General features: G+C 51.9%; 1 protein-coding gene across 3 annotated transcripts; it reads left to right on the plus strand.

Annotated features, from left to right (window-relative positions):
• The first annotated feature begins 4,297 nt into the window (after positions 1 to 4,297).
• Positions 4,298 to 13,726, plus strand: Dok2 (docking protein 2). 3 transcript variants are annotated; one of them, XM_076545342.1, is made up of 7 exons: positions 4,298 to 4,476; positions 5,430 to 5,711; positions 5,930 to 6,011; positions 6,814 to 6,998; positions 7,531 to 8,141; positions 12,646 to 12,721; positions 13,509 to 13,726. In XM_076545342.1, exons 1-7 carry the CDS (start codon positions 4,405 to 4,407, stop codon positions 13,608 to 13,610), a joined length of 1,410 nt encoding a protein of 469 aa, XP_076401457.1. In that variant the 5' UTR covers positions 4,298 to 4,404; the 3' UTR covers positions 13,611 to 13,726. The 3 variants fall into 3 exon arrangements, with proteins under 3 accessions (XP_076401457.1, XP_076401456.1, XP_006989179.1); XM_076545341.1 differs by having other exon boundaries at positions 4,300 to 4,476; positions 5,924 to 6,011; positions 13,509 to 13,724; XM_006989117.4 differs by lacking the exons at positions 12,646 to 12,721; positions 13,509 to 13,726 and having other exon boundaries at positions 4,304 to 4,476; positions 5,924 to 6,011; positions 7,531 to 8,558.
• The last annotated feature ends 909 nt before the right edge of the window (positions 13,727 to 14,635 follow it).

A 14,635-nucleotide genomic window follows, 5' to 3' on the forward strand; every position in this document is an offset into this window, starting at 1 on the left:
ACGGTGGTATCACATCAGAGCCATCCAGTAAGAGTCTGTATTCTTTTTTTGGGTTGATTTTCTTTTGATGCTTTGAGACACAGCCTTGCTGTGTAGCCCTTGTTGGCTTGGAACTCACCATTAAGACCAGGCTGGCCTTGAACTGCAATCCTCTTGCCTCTACCACCCAAGCGTTGGGATTATAAGCATGTACTCCCACACTGCTCAGAACCACAGGGTTTCTCTGTGTAGCCCTGGCTGTCCTGGAACTTGGTCTGTAGACCAGGTTGGCCTTGAACTCAACAAAGATCCATCTCTCTCTGCCTCTCAAGTGCTGAGATTAAGACATGAGCCACCACCACCGCCGGAACCTGTGCTTTTGATAAGATCGGACCGTCAGAGTGTGAAGGCTATTGCTCTGCCTGCACTCAGGGTGACTCCAAACCCCATCTCTCTCCAAGAGCCAGAGGCAAAGACCACAGAGGTTCCAGGTAAACCGGACTCTCTAGAGCCTGGGGTCTTAAACTCTTGAGTCACAACCCTATATGGGATCATGAAACGGAACATGGGGCATGGAGTAGAAAAAAAAAAAGGCAACTGTCAACGGTCTCTGAACATGCAAGACTAACGATTCTAAACCAAGCGTGTGATGGGTCGAAGGGGATTCTGGCAGTGCTTTCTCTGCGATGCTCTGCAAGACTTCATTGTAGCTTCTAAACCGACAACATACATGCTCACTGTTTGCTGTGCATACTGCCAAACCATGGAGTGCCGGAGACTCTGCCTGAAACACTCAGCTCAGATCCGAGAGTATTATAGGCCACAAACTGCTGCACACACCAAGTTTGCCGCTGCTATAGAAACATAATGGCTTGATAACAGAAAAAAAAAAATATATTTTCCTACAGTCATTCCTCAGCACCTGTAAAATTAGTATGTCCTTGGATTGTATTGTTAGAATATTTGATTTTAAAAACCGCTCTTTGAGCTGGGTGGAGGTGGCGCACGCCTTTAATCCCAGCACTTGGAAGGCAGAGGCAGAGGCAGGTGGATCTCAGTGAGTTCGAGGCCAGCCTGGTTTACAAAAACGAGCTCCAGGACAGCCAGGGCTACACAGAGATACCCTGTCTTGAAAACAAACAACAAACAAAAAACAACGAAAAAGCCAACCAAAAAAAAAAAAAATCCCCCAAAACAACAACAAAACACTTCTCTTTGAATTGCTGACTTGTTTCACAAAAGATTATTACATGTATTTTGGCTTAGGATTTGCGTAGGATTTCCAACAACTTCTGAAATGACCCTAAACATACTACTGCCATTTTATACTATGTATATATATGTATGTATGGATGGAGGGATCTTTTGTTTCCAAGGCTTACCTTGTGAACTAGCTGTGTAGTTTGGGATGACTTTGAACTCCTGATCCTCCTGGCCCCACCTCCCAAGCGTTAGGATTACAGGTGTGTCCCACCATGCCCACCTGTACTGTGGGAATGTGAAGTGAATTCTCAGCACTGATGATTGTAAAATCAGAGTATCAGTCCACTCTGAAAAGCACCGAGGACAAGCGTTCTGTAAATCGGTGCTGTAGTAGCATCTGCGATCCCTATAAGCAAAATGGGAGGCAGGCAGGAGAATTTCAATACTGGGTATGTTGTTCGGCTTTGCCTGAGTTGGGAGACTTGGGCTCTGGTCTGGTAGACTTGCAGGAGCCCTCCAGACCACCACTAGCTCCAGTGTGCCTCGTTTTCAATGAGTATGCTGTGGGGATTGATTAATGAGGTTTTCGTGTCATACATTATCAAATATTCAGCCAGCATGTAGTTATTTGTGTAAAAATGAGCAAATGTACTCATCTCAGTATGGAAATTTGCTTCTTTCTTTAATAAACAATACACACACACTGAAGACTTCTTTTTAAAATGTTCCTTTATGGGCTGAGGGGCCCCCAACTGGATCAGGCCCTCTGAATAGGTGAGACAGTTGATTGGCTTGATCAGTTTGGGAGGCAACTAGGCACTGGGACCAAGTCCTGTGCTCATTGCATGAGTTGGCTGTTTGAAACCTGGAGCTTATGCAGGGACGCTTGGCTCAGTCTGGGAGGAAGGGACTGGACCTGCCTGGACTGAGTCTACCAGGTTGATTGCAATCCTCGGGGAAGGATTTGCCCTGGAGGAGGTGGGAATGGGGGGTGGGCTGGGGGTAAGGGGAGGGGGTGGGAGGGGGGAGAATAGGGGAACCCATGGCTGATATGTAGAACTGAATGGTATTGTAAAATAAAATAAATAAAATTTTAAAAAAATGTTCCTTTATGTTTGATTATCAGTAAATGCTTGATCTGTTTTGTATACCTGGGTTCGAGTAGAATTTCTCAGGTGGGAAAGGAAGAGAAGAATCTATGATGCTCTAAAGACAGAGGAGGCCATCCATGCCCCGTTTCATACTCCTAGCCACTTCCCAGGTCAGTGTTCCCATCACAACATTCCTGGTGCTGCTTGGTGTTTGGTCCAGCCTGCTCAAACCCTGGCAGCAAGGCTGATGGTGATAAGCTAGAGTAACATCCCCGGGTCCCAAAACCCAGAGCTGTCCCATTCATCTTTCGGAGCGCTTTGGTCTGCACATGGCGTCCACAGCAGACGGCATGAACAGTGTGCCACTGAAACCCCATGGTAGAAGAAATGGACTGAGTTATATAAACACCATTTATGGGACTACCCCCAGAAGTATGGTCTAATTCTCAGTTTCCCTAACTATTCCAGACTGCTTCTTCAAGCCATCTGGCCCTAAGGTGAATTTCTCCATGGAACATGACTTTTCCTAAAAGTGATTCTCTTTTTGCATGGCATCTGCATTCTGGTTAGGGCCTGAGAGAGGTTGCATTAGGGCGGGGAAGATGAGTCAGCGGGCAAACGGCTTGCGATGCGGGCATGAGGGTGTGAGTTCATATCTCCAGAACTTATGTAAATCAATATTAGTGTCTGCAATCCCCGCAGGCAGGGAACCTCCAGAAGCTGCCTCCTCCCGTGGGCCAGTTACTCTGGCTTATGAGGAGCAAACCACAAGAGACCCTGTCTCAAACAAGGTGGGAGGTGAGGACGGGTACCTGAGGTTGATGTCTGACTTCCACAGGTATGCTTTACACACACACACACACACACACACACACACACACACACACACACACACACACACTAAAAAAATGCATTAATTAGGCATGATGACACATGTATTGGAGACCAGCCCAGGCTACTTGAGACTCTGTCTCAAAACATCTAAAACCAACCAATGAAACAAACAAATAAGCAAAATTCCATTGCATTAACAATCTACCCCCCTCCATCTCAGTTCTGTGATCTCAGGTAAGATGCGAACAGATGTGCTCCTGCCTGGCCTGCCTTTGTCAAGGGCTAAAATATGGCTGGTGAAAGAGAACGAGGAATTCTGAAGCTCCTGCGATTTGAGGTAAGTTTCACATGAAACCCAAGTGTCTGTGGAACACCCGTGACGAAGATAGCCAACAGCTGAGAAGTACTTGGGGAATAAATCTCTGGAGGGAATGCTCTTATCCTAGACTATCCACAGGGCTGTGTATTGTTGGCAGGTAGGAAATACTTGTGTGTGTGTGTGTGTGTGTGTGTGTGTGTGTGTGTGTGTGTGTGTATGTGTGGTTTTTCGAGATAGGGTTTCTCTGTGTAGTTTTATGCCTTTCCTGGAACTCACTCTGTAGACCAGGCTGGCCTTAAACTCACAGAGATCCGCCTGCCTCTGCCTCCTGAGTGCTGGGATTAAAGGGGAAATACTTTTATATAATGGGACTGGTGTGTGTGTGTGTGTGTGTGTGTGTGTAGCTGGCTGGGGATCCCCAATTGCCAGTCTTACGTCTGTTTCTGTACATTACTGGGAATATGGCTTAGCTTTGCCTGAGTTGGGAGATGTGGGACCTGGCTGGTAGCCTTACAGGCCCTTCAGACATCCCTACCTTTAGTTTTCTCTTTGCAGTGAGTAGGTTGTATGGACTGATTCCCGAGGTCTCTTCCAGCTCTGATAATAGTCAGCATCCTGCCTGCAGTACAGAGCCCTCATTGCTGGCTTTCTTGTACCACTTGATTTTGGGGGGCTCTTTGTTCTTGTGTTTCAGTCCCTCACACCAGCTTCGGCAGAAGTGTGAGATTTTGCTTTTTTAGAAATTGTATGTTACTCACTGGAAATGCAGGAAGGAAGCTTCAGCCTGAAGTGTACTCATGAAAAAAAAAAAAAAAAGCACACACAGAGCAAGAAACCACAGGGCCTATCAGCCTGTCGTCATCAAGCAGACTAGAATAGTGTAGAAAACTCTAGGCAGAGAGGAAATGAACTAGAGAGAAGGGGGAACAGGCCCCGGAGAGAGGGCAGAGGCGATGGCCGCGGGGCACTGAACCCGTGATGGTCAGGATGGAGGAGGTGGCGGTGAAGCAAGGCTTTCTGCATCTTCAGCAGCAGCAGACCTTCGGCAAGGTAAGCACGAGGCTGGGTTCCGGGCGGGGCAGCTTGGGGGTGGGGGAGGGCACGCTGATTCCTGGGGGAGAGGGGATCTTCATGTCCTTGACCCTCTTTGAGACCATGTGCTCCGCCAATTTGGACAAGCCCTTGGGGGAGAAGCCCGCCTTTTGAAGGTGCTTTGCCCCCTAAACCAGGCCCCAGATCACCCTCTTTGCTGAGGGCTGTTTGTCCTCGTGTGTGCGCTGGGGAAGGAAGCAGACGCCAACTTCATCTTTTTCTTTGTTTTCTCGCTCCTCATTGGATTGGGGGGGAGGTGAGGTGGAAGGATATGGAAGGAAGAGTTAGGGGGCCGTTTGGGGATGACGGTGGAGGTTCCTTTCACCTTTGACTGCTACGAAGCTGTGTCCCCGGGGTGTTCCACCCTCCTCCTTCCCTAGCCTCTTTGAAGGAGAAGATCCTCTGCCTCCCGCTGTCACCCAGTCCCTGCCTCTCCCTGTCTGGGTCTCTAGCTCTCGGTTTCTTGTTAATGGCGAGACAAAAAGGAAAGTTGTTGGAAGTCCTTGGAGTCAGAGCCTTCCTATGGAGTGTACACTTGTCTCTGGTCTAGCCTGCCCTCCCCTTACTGTTCCTCTCTGGGCTTCCGTGACTCAGGCTCTTCTCCCCAGTACCTGACAGATGGGCCTGTTGTCTTGTTGCACACTGCATCCATAGGCCATGTACTGTGGTCCTAGCCCGGCTTGCAGATCTTGGTCTCCTGGCTAATCTTTAGCTCTCTCATTCCCGTCCCGCGGTCTCCGCTGTCCTCACTGCCTCTCTGGTTCTTCTGTGATGTGCACCTCTATTTCTCCACACCCCGTGTTACTGCCCCACCCCACTCCCTTGCCCACGGTCCCTCTTCTCCCCTTAATGACTCTCTCTCCACCTCTGGTGACTCCCTCTTGGCCTTTGCCTGTCATGCCTGGGCTCAGAAGTGGCGCCGGTTCACAGCCGTGTTATATGGAGAGTCTGGCTGCGCCCTAGCCAGACTGGAGCTCCAGGATGGCCCAGAGAAGACCCGGCGAGGAGAGGCCACTCGGAAGGTTGTCCGCCTCAGCGACTGCTTGAGGGTGGCCGAGGCAGGCAGTGAGGCCAGCAGTCCCCGGGACACCAGTGCCTTCATCCTGGAGACCAAGGAGCGCCTGTACCTGCTGGCAGCCCCCTCAGCAGAGCGCAGTGACTGGATACAGGCCATCTGCCTGTTGGCTTTCCCGGTGAGGGGGACAAGGCAGCCCATGGGAACACTAGGGAGGGCAACGCTAGATAGTTCCGGTGGGCAGGGGGCTGAAGAAACAGAGCCCCTTTTAGGGGAGTTCTTCTGGATGGGAACCCGATTTAAAGTGCAGTCAGGGCCACAGTGAAAGTATGTGCGCCAGAGTGGCCTTGGGGTGGGATTTGGCGGTGAGACCTGGGACCACCTCCCCAGGGGCAGAGGAAGGAGCCCGCAGGACTGGAGGAAAAGAATGACAGGCCCTGCATGGAGGAGAATGAGTTGTATAGCAGCTCAACTACAGGTGAGGGCGAGGGGCCGAGGGGGCGCTCTCTCCCTGCAGGGGGGAGGGTGGGAGGGAGAGGTGTGGACTGGCTGCGGGTCAAGCCTTCCTGTCTTGTGGTCAACCCCCCACCCCCACCCCCCGCCCCGGCCCTGCTCACGAGTGCCTCTTCCTGGCGTCTTGGTGTTGACCCAAAGGTGGTTGGAGACCAGCTTGCCCGCATGTCACCTTTGGCTCACCCTGTCCTGCCTGATTGGAGGCTGAAGGTCTTGGTCTTGACCCTCTCTTTGTGGCACCGGGGGGATTGTATGGGGGAAAGATTTGCTGTCTGTCTGGGCTTGGCTGTGCAGGTGTCCTGTGAATAGAGAACACAGTGCTGATAAGGGAGGCCTAGTTCTCGCTTTGTGGGCTGGTGATGGAGACATAGGGTTGAGAGGGAGGGAGGGAGGGAGGGGAGAGGGGGAGGGGCTCTTGCATTTAAGTTCCACCCATGGGGAGGGACACTGGCTGTAGGAGGGCGGGGTCAGCCTTTACCTGTAGCTTGTTTGACTGCAGGGACTAGGGGAGAGATGGGGTACAGAACCAAGCTGTGGCTCTGGCAGTGTTGGCAGGAAGGATGTGGCCCCAGAATTAGGGTGATGTGGCTGAGGGCATGAGAGATGCCTTCTAGGGGAAGAGGTGAGGTCAGCGGCCCAGGCTTTAAGATCCGAGGTGGGGGGGTCATAGGTCACAATGAGAACTTGTGGCATGCTGGCCTCAGATGGGTAGCATGCAAGACCCACAGTTTCCTGTAGCTGCCTCTTTCTTTTTCTCCTCCTCCAAGGGGTGACCCGTAAGGAATATGCTGTGACCATGCGGCCCACAGAAGCCAGTGAGCGTTGCCGGCTCCGAGGCTCCTACACTCTCAGGGCCGGGGTGAGTGCCCTGGAGCTGTGGGGTGGCCCTGAGCCAGGCACACAGCTTTATGACTGGCCCTACAGGTTTCTTCGGCGCTTTGGGCGTGACAAGGTGAGTGAGGGGCTGAACTGGGCAGGCTGAGACCGCAGATGGGCTCCCTAAGAGGAAGAGCCAGAAAGGCAATAAAGAAAGAGAGAATGGAAGCGGGGGGAGGACCAGGGAGGGAGAAGGAGTGAAACCTAAGAGGTCTGGGTGATGAGAGAGATGAGGTAGAGAAGGGGTGGGGAGGGCCGAGGAGCGGCTGACATTTCTTGAGCGTCAGTCAGTTGACGCTTGAGTGGAAGGGAGGGAGAGAGAGTGGGTGTTCTTGTCAGGAAGAAACTATTGGCCAGATGTAGCGGCACACAGCCAATGTCGGCACTAAGGAGGCTGAGGCAGGAGAGAGTTGGAGGCCCTGCCTGGGCTACAGAGTGAGAGCCTTTCCCTAAACAATCAACCAGCCAACCCCAGCAAACAGGGGCAGAGGGACGAGAGCTTGAGCAGAAGTCTCCGATGGAGGGGGGCCAGGGCCAGAACATCTGTGTTTGGGTGGACGTCCAGGAAACGACGGTGCTGAAAGAACGTCCTCCCCCCCTTCCCACAGGTGACGTTTTCCTTCGAGGCTGGCCGACGCTGCGTCTCCGGAGAAGGCAGCTTTGAGTTTGAAACGAGACAAGGCAATGAGATCTTCCAAGCCCTAGAAGAGGCCATTGCTGCCCAGAAGAATGCCGCCCCTTCTGGGCCTCCAACCCTGCCAGCCACAGGGCCCATGATGGCCACCGTGCTGCCTCGGCCCGAAAGCCCCTACTCCCGGCCCCACGACTCTCTGCCCTCCCCTTCCCCCGGCACACCGGTGCCCGGCATGAGGCCAGGGGGCCCCGAGGGGGAATATGCCGTACCCTTTGATACAGTGGCTCTCTCCCTGGGGAAGAGCTTCAGGGGCATCCTGAAAGGTCCTCCGCGGCTCCTTCCTGACCCGCTCTACGACAGCATCCAGGAGGGTCCCGTGGCCCCTCCACCCGACCATATATACGACGAGCCTGAGGGCGTGGCTGCCCTCTCCCTCTATGACAGACCACGGGAGCGCCAGGGGGAGACATGGAGGGAGCAGGCCACTGCTGATGGGGGTCCCAACCCACTCCAGCAAGACTCCTCTGTGCCTGGCTGGCCACAGGCAACGGAGTATGACAATGTCATACTTAAAAAAGGCCCAAAGTAAGGAGGTGGCCGGGAGATGGGAGATGTGGTCCCCAGGGAGGTCTTTGGAAGCGGTGGAGGGGGGGGGGCTTCTGCTGGAGTCCTTTGGGTCACTGCCCCGTCCTGAGCCCCAAGCTTGGGCTGCTGTGTGTGTGCTTACAGTGTGAGTCACCAGCCCAGAGCAGGAAGAGGGCCCTGGAGGGACCCACCCTCCTCCTACGACTTTTCCACTTCCTCTCCCTGCCTTGGGTCTAAAGGGAACTTAGGCCAGTTCTGTTAGGAGACAAAAGGATTTCCACAGATCCCCTGGTTCCTTGGCTTGTGTGGGCCTCCCACCTACAGATGTTCCCTCCCTGGGACAACCCTGGCTTCCGGTTAGCAGGGAGGGTGGCTGTCGTCCCTCAACCTCTAGTCATTAAACTCATTTTGAACTGCTCCTTTGTGGCGTGTGGATGCTGTGAGGTGGGGTGGGTGCTCTGGCTGGCCCACTGAATGCGTCTTCACCTAGCTGTGAGGTCTTTCCCGGGCCTAGGCTGGGTCAGAGGCCCTAGAAGGTCTGGGTGCCATAGGAAAATGTTTAATCTTGATGCTTTCTGTTGCTATAACTGAATGCCACAGGCTAGGTAGTTTATGAAGAAGAAAATTTTTGTCAGCTCATGGGTCTTCAGGCTTTGGAGTCCACAAACAGAGTGGACATCCAGTGAGGGCCTTTTCTTCTTGCATGATAATACCACAGAGGACACCAAGTGCCAAGAAGACACCAAGTCTACCAGGGAGAGCAAAGCTGATCCCTGGGTAATGCACTAGCCCACGCAGTCACCTCTCAAAGGCCCCACCTCCAAACCCATGAGCGTATAACTTTGGAGACTTTGTTTCCAACACATGAAATATGAGATCTGTTCAAAGCATGAAAATCTTCAAACATGTCTACTTTTTGCAAGGACAGAAAAAAAAATGGCAGTGGCTGGATGAAGGCTTGGTGGAAAATCTGGATGGCTGGGAACACTCGACATTTAACATTGTTTTACATTGGTTTACTTATGTATGGGCAGGCAGGGCTTGTGCCACATTGCACACACAGAGGTCAAAGGACAACGTGCCGGAGTCAGTTCTCTCCTTCCGTCATGTGAGTTCCAGGGATTGAACTCAGGTCATCAGTCGTGGTGACCTTTACCCATGAACCATCTCATCAGCCCCAAGACTTGGAATTACTTACTGTGTCTTTTATGCACTAGGAATAAGACTTACCCGTTGTGTGGCCCTGGCCAGCCTTTTCTAGGACTTGACTTGGCCACCTCCCTTTTTCGGCATGTACGTATACCACATTCATGCCCAGTGACCGCAGAGGCCAGAGGAAGGCTTTGGATTGACAGGCAGTTGGGAGCTGCCATGTGGGTGCTGAGAACTAACTGGGTCCCCTGGAGGAGCAGCAAGTACTTAACTGCTGAGACATCTCTCCTGCTCCAGACCCGCCCTTTGTAATTTGAGGGTGCCTGTGATACCATGGGAGCCAGGAGCCCTTCCAGCCCTGCAATTTCCCCTAAACCCTTAGGGCACAAGGCTCTCTTGTGTCCCATTTCCCCACAGACTGTTGTGTCCTGATGGTTTCTCTCCTGATCAAAAGCTGAGCTGGTGGAGAGGAATGGTCATGTATTCCTCATCTTGGTCCAGCCAGCCCGTACAATGGAACATGATGTCTAGGAAGCTGTAGACTTTGCCGGCCTCAGGGCGTGAGGAGCTCAGAGAGACAAGGCACAGATGCCCGACCTTGAGAAGGGGACGTAAGTGCCACACAAAGCAAAACAAGGCCGTGTGCCTCAGAGGAGATAAGCGTTGGGAGGCCAAGAAAGGCTCCATAGCCAAAGGTGGTGTTTACGGTGGGCTTTGCAGAGTTGGAAGGAGTTTGATGCTTCTTCAGGGGTCTGAGGAGAGAGGACCCTGGCTGGGGAGAAGGATGATGACACTGAGGAGGAGTCAGGAAGCAGTTGGAGACTCAGTGGCAGGAAGGCTTGATTGACACTATCGAATCCCTGATCCGTCACCGTTCAGTTGGAGTTTTGACTTAGTGATAACATGGAAACAATACACATCCAGTGGAAACCACATTTTTGAACCTTGAACTTTATCTCTTCCCTGCTCATCAACACACACAGGTAGGCTGCTTTTCCCCAGTGCTGGGCATTGGCAATGACCTCTGATCTCTGTAGGTCAGGTGTGTCACATGCGATTTTGACTTAGGATAGCTTGAACCTTGGGAGATCTTACCAACACAGAAACCTACTGTAAGTGAAGGAGTAGCATCTTCATGGCTGATTCAGAATATGTAAGGAGGGTGGGGTAAGGGTCAAGGCTTTTGGATAAGGAATTCCACCGGGCCAAATCTTTAGGACAGTAATCCCAGAGCTGCAGGAAGTGGACTTGGGGGTGAGAGGTGGAGCTTAGGTCCTCCAGTGGATCCAAAACGTGTTAGAGAGTTAGCTCCGGTGGAGCATGGGTGTCTGCTGGATGTGGCCCACGAAGAAGGGAGGTTTCCAGTGGGGACTTAGCTCCTCACATACTGGGATTAAGATGGCTGAAGAATGTCCAGTCTGAGCGGGGCTGGAGCTAGAGGAGGTTCTAGAATTCAGGAGAGCAATGAGCAACAGACGCACAGATCAATGCCCTCAAGATCTCAGGTGTGTGGCCACCTAGGTTTTGTTTTCCCGGAGCTTTTGCCACTTAATGAAGGGGTAGGTAAGCTGGGGTGGGTGAGAGGCTTCTCTGACCCTTTTGTCAGTGCTAAGGTTTGCATCCAATCCGAGTTCCAAGGTCCTCGTGGGTTCAATTCTCTAAGGGGCCCCGGTGCCTCAGGTTATGACTGAAGAGCATTGGTGCAGGAGTCCCGTAGATGCGTCTCAGAGCAAAGGAGGCCACATTACCAATTTCCTCAGGTGGCATTTGACGTGGTCATGCTGGATATGACCAGCAGGGGGCAGTGTCAGCCTGTGGAAACTGCAAGCAGGGGCAAGGCTTGCCAGGCGTGGTGGGTGCCTAGTCCTGAGGGACGAATTTCCCCGTCTGACGCCATCTGGGGGCAGTTTCAGGAGTCTGCTTTATAGAGCGGGTCCCTTCAGACCTTCAGAATTCTACTCCGGAAGTGTGTGCACGCTTTCAAGAAACAGGATTCTGAGCCGATCCCTGTCCCATTGTGCCCTTCACCTTCAAGAGACAGAACTTCTGGTTGCGCTACTCTGAGATCACGTGATCTCGCAAGGGGGAAGTGGTGGCCAGCTTGACTGGGGAAAAGTGGGGTGAGGGTTGGCAGCTGCGGAAGTAGAGCATTTAGGGAAGCTGGGAGGGGCAATGAAAGTCTTTAGAGGGCTGTCGGGGAAACGCTGACTAGGCTTTCGATGCCCTCTGAGAGGAAATGAGCCAGTGGGTGTGCCCCATTCTGCAAGGGAGCTATAAGTGCCTCCTAGCCAGCTTTAGCCGCCGTGTCTCCATGGTGTGTGCATCATTCATTCAGCCAACACCACAAAGCGTCTCCCATTGTATGTCCCCATCACCCAGAAGCGGGGATTCTGGAAGGCTCCACAGCCCCAGACCCAACTCAAGGGGAGTTCTCAGTGGAGAGCAGTGAGCAGAGATGACTAGTGATGGGTCAGGGAGATAAGCAGCTTAAAAGAGCTCAGGCAGACACCTGGAGGCAAGGCCTCCTTGAAGAGCTGCTGAGCCAGCTAGGCTGCTAGGGACAAGTTCAAAGGTAAGGAGACAGACCTGCCTTTGTGGGCCAGGGCAATGGAATCGCCAAGGACATCAGCCCAGAGAGGGTCTCTGGGCTCAAGGCGAGCCGCTTGGTATCCATTGATACCACGAGAGGCTTAGCTGTATCTAAGACACTTGTAGATGGCCTTAATATTTTAATTGCAGTCATAGGTTACTTAATGAAGGGACTTGCACTGAGAGAAATTTGTCACTACCCATTGTCATCACTGAATTTTATACCTAGATGACTTCTAACTGCATACCTGGGGTATATGGTGTATGTATGCTTATATATGTCTCTGTGTTAATATAATTGCTGTATACTAAATGGCATACATATGCATGCAATGCATAAATTATATACATTTATACAATCATATCTATAATATTTATATTTTATATGTATAGCATAGCTTGTTTCACTTAGGATACAAACATGTAGAGCTTGTTTATGTGTGAAATAGTACATGCAATAGTAACACAATGGTATTTGTGTATGTAAACATCTGAGCATAGAAGAGGAACCATGAAAATACTAGGCTGCAGTGTGGTGGCTCATGCCTTTAAGAGGCAGAGGCAGGCAGATCTCTGTGAGTTTGAGGCCAGTCTGGTCTACAGAGTGAGTTCCAGGACAGGCACCAAAACTACACAGAGAAACCCTGTCTTGAAAAACCAACCAGCCAGCCAGCCAGCCAGCCAGCCAACCAACTAAAACAAACAAACAAATAAACAAACAAACCATGCAGGAGGAATTTTTTCATTTACTTTATTCTTGCAGTTTTATATACAGCTTGCTGTTGACTGAGAAGTCCTTGTGTGACACACAACTGAACTATGCAGTGGCTTCAGGGCAGGTAAGAGGGTCCCCCCCCCCTAGAGGTATGTACCCAAATTCATGACCACCGATGTCCTATGCTCCTCTCTCACTTCTTTTTTTTTTTCTGACTCTCTCTTTTCCCATTGTTCCAACTTTCTCCAGCGTGTCCAAGCTGTTTGTGTGTGCTGGGTGTGATCTGCAGAAACCTGCCCCCTGCTTACAGCGGGGTGTCTCAGGAGGTTCCGCTGTGGACTTTCAGCATCTCGGTAGGGCCCAGATTGCTTCGGCCTCTCTGGCTCACTTAGGCTCCTCCCGGGTGACTCCACACTCAAGCTGTTGCTGCCACCACTTTTCATCTGTGATGCTAACCAGCCTCCTGCCTCTTGCCTCCTGGGCGCTGATTCAATTAGCCAAGGTGCCCACCTCCTGCAAGGGCCATTTATAAAATCAACTGGGGCAGCTGCAGACCTCAGGCAGGGTAGAACTGCGTGGGGTGGGGGTGGGGTCGGAGCTGAGAGGAGGAGGTAGAGGAATGAAGGCCTGGGAGGGGTGTCTGATCCGATTAGGTGTTAGGCTGGCTTCCCCCTGGCAGGAGGTTGTACATCACTGCTTGGCTCCCGTCCTCTACTGCCCAGCCCAGAGCAGAGTCCATTAATCTCCTAGCTGTGGCCAGGATTGGCGAGGAGAGGGGAGCTACGGTATGCAGACTGCCTGCAACACTTCCATGTTTGTAGAGTGCTTGGGACAGCTTGGTGTTGTGGGTTGGGCACACAGGCAGCAGCCTGACTCCCTGGGTTCAAGTCCCACTTCTGCTCAAATGGCAGCTGCGTCTTCCGCACGCGCGTCAGTATTCACCGATGGAAAAGGAGAGGGTAACAACGCTACACTTCTTCGAGGCTTATGGCCAAGATGAAAGAAACAAATGAAAACATAGCTCCCCAGGACCGTGCCTGGTACACGTGGAGCCCTGGTGTCACCCACAGTCTCATCGGCACCCCTGACAGTTCCCCCAAAGCAGCAGGCAAGTTATTCTCCTCTTACTAACAGGGTCACTAGGTCATAGACAAGCAGATTTCCCCTGGTCTCTGCAGAGTAGGCTTGGGCTTTGTAGAGGTGGAAGGATTTGCTTAAGAGAGAGACCTAAGGTTCTAAAAAGCAAAGAAAAGAGGAAGAGAGGTCAAGAAGAGGTCAGGAAAGCGTTGCCAGTGGCCTCTCCTTTTCACAGCTAGAGGGGGGAGGGGGATTCCTTTGGGTGAATCCGATGTGCACATGATCTGTTATGCCTAGGAATGGAGGAGCAGGGCAGGCGAGCTGCTTCTTAGCCTAGAAGGTCTTGGCTGGAAGCAAGCCCGGAGGCTACGTAGCCTCAGGGTAGTCCTTTTGTAGTCTTGGCATCCACGCACACCAGGCAGGGAGCACTTTGGGGCAAGGGAGCTGGCCTCTGTCTGGGAAGAAGCACGAGGTGGCCCAGCTAGTGCCACTTGCTAACTGGTGTGGTCAGTGTGGATCCTGGGACCACTGCCCTGCAGCAGGAAGAGCTCGGAGAAATGAAGGAGGACATTGAGGAGGAGTGGGTATAAGCCCAGAGACTGTTGGAAGCCAAGTATGGTAGGCAGGCCCACAATCCCAACACATGGGAGGCTGAGGCAGGGTGGTTAGTTTGAGGCTAGCCTGGGCTGCATAGTGAGAATTTGTCTCTAAATAAATAAACAAATTGAAATGAAATAAGGTGTCCAGAAAACACTTAGCATGATATAACTTCTCTCTTTTTCTTTCTCTCTCTTCCTCCCTCCATCCCTTCTTCCTTCCCTCTCTCCCTTCCTCTCTCCTGTCTTCTCTTTTATTCTCTCTCTCCCCACTCCTTTCTTCCTTTTTAGTCACAGTCTTACGGTGTAGCCCAGGTTGGCCTCAAAATCACCCTCTTCCTGCCTGAGCCTTCCAAGTAGCAAGG

The sequence above is a fragment of the Peromyscus maniculatus genome, chromosome 9 (assembly GCF_049852395.1).
Source record: "Peromyscus maniculatus bairdii isolate BWxNUB_F1_BW_parent chromosome 9, HU_Pman_BW_mat_3.1, whole genome shotgun sequence".
NCBI lineage: Eukaryota > Metazoa > Chordata > Mammalia > Rodentia > Cricetidae > Peromyscus > Peromyscus maniculatus.

What these genes read in the sequence shown, in the direction of transcription:
- Dok2 (XM_076545341.1), top strand. Translation starts at nt 4,405, where the DNA reads ATGGTCAGGATGGAGGAGGTGGCGGTGAAGCAAGGCTTTCTGCATCTT. An exon ending in AGCAGCAGACCTTCGGCAAG is followed by an intron (nt 4,477 to 5,429) that starts GTAAGCACGAGG and finishes GCCTGGGCTCAG; the next exon opens with AAGTGGCGCCGGTTCACAGC. An exon ending in TCTGCCTGTTGGCTTTCCCG is followed by an intron (nt 5,712 to 5,923) that starts GTGAGGGGGACA and finishes CCACCTCCCCAG; the next exon opens with GGGCAGAGGAAGGAGCCCGC.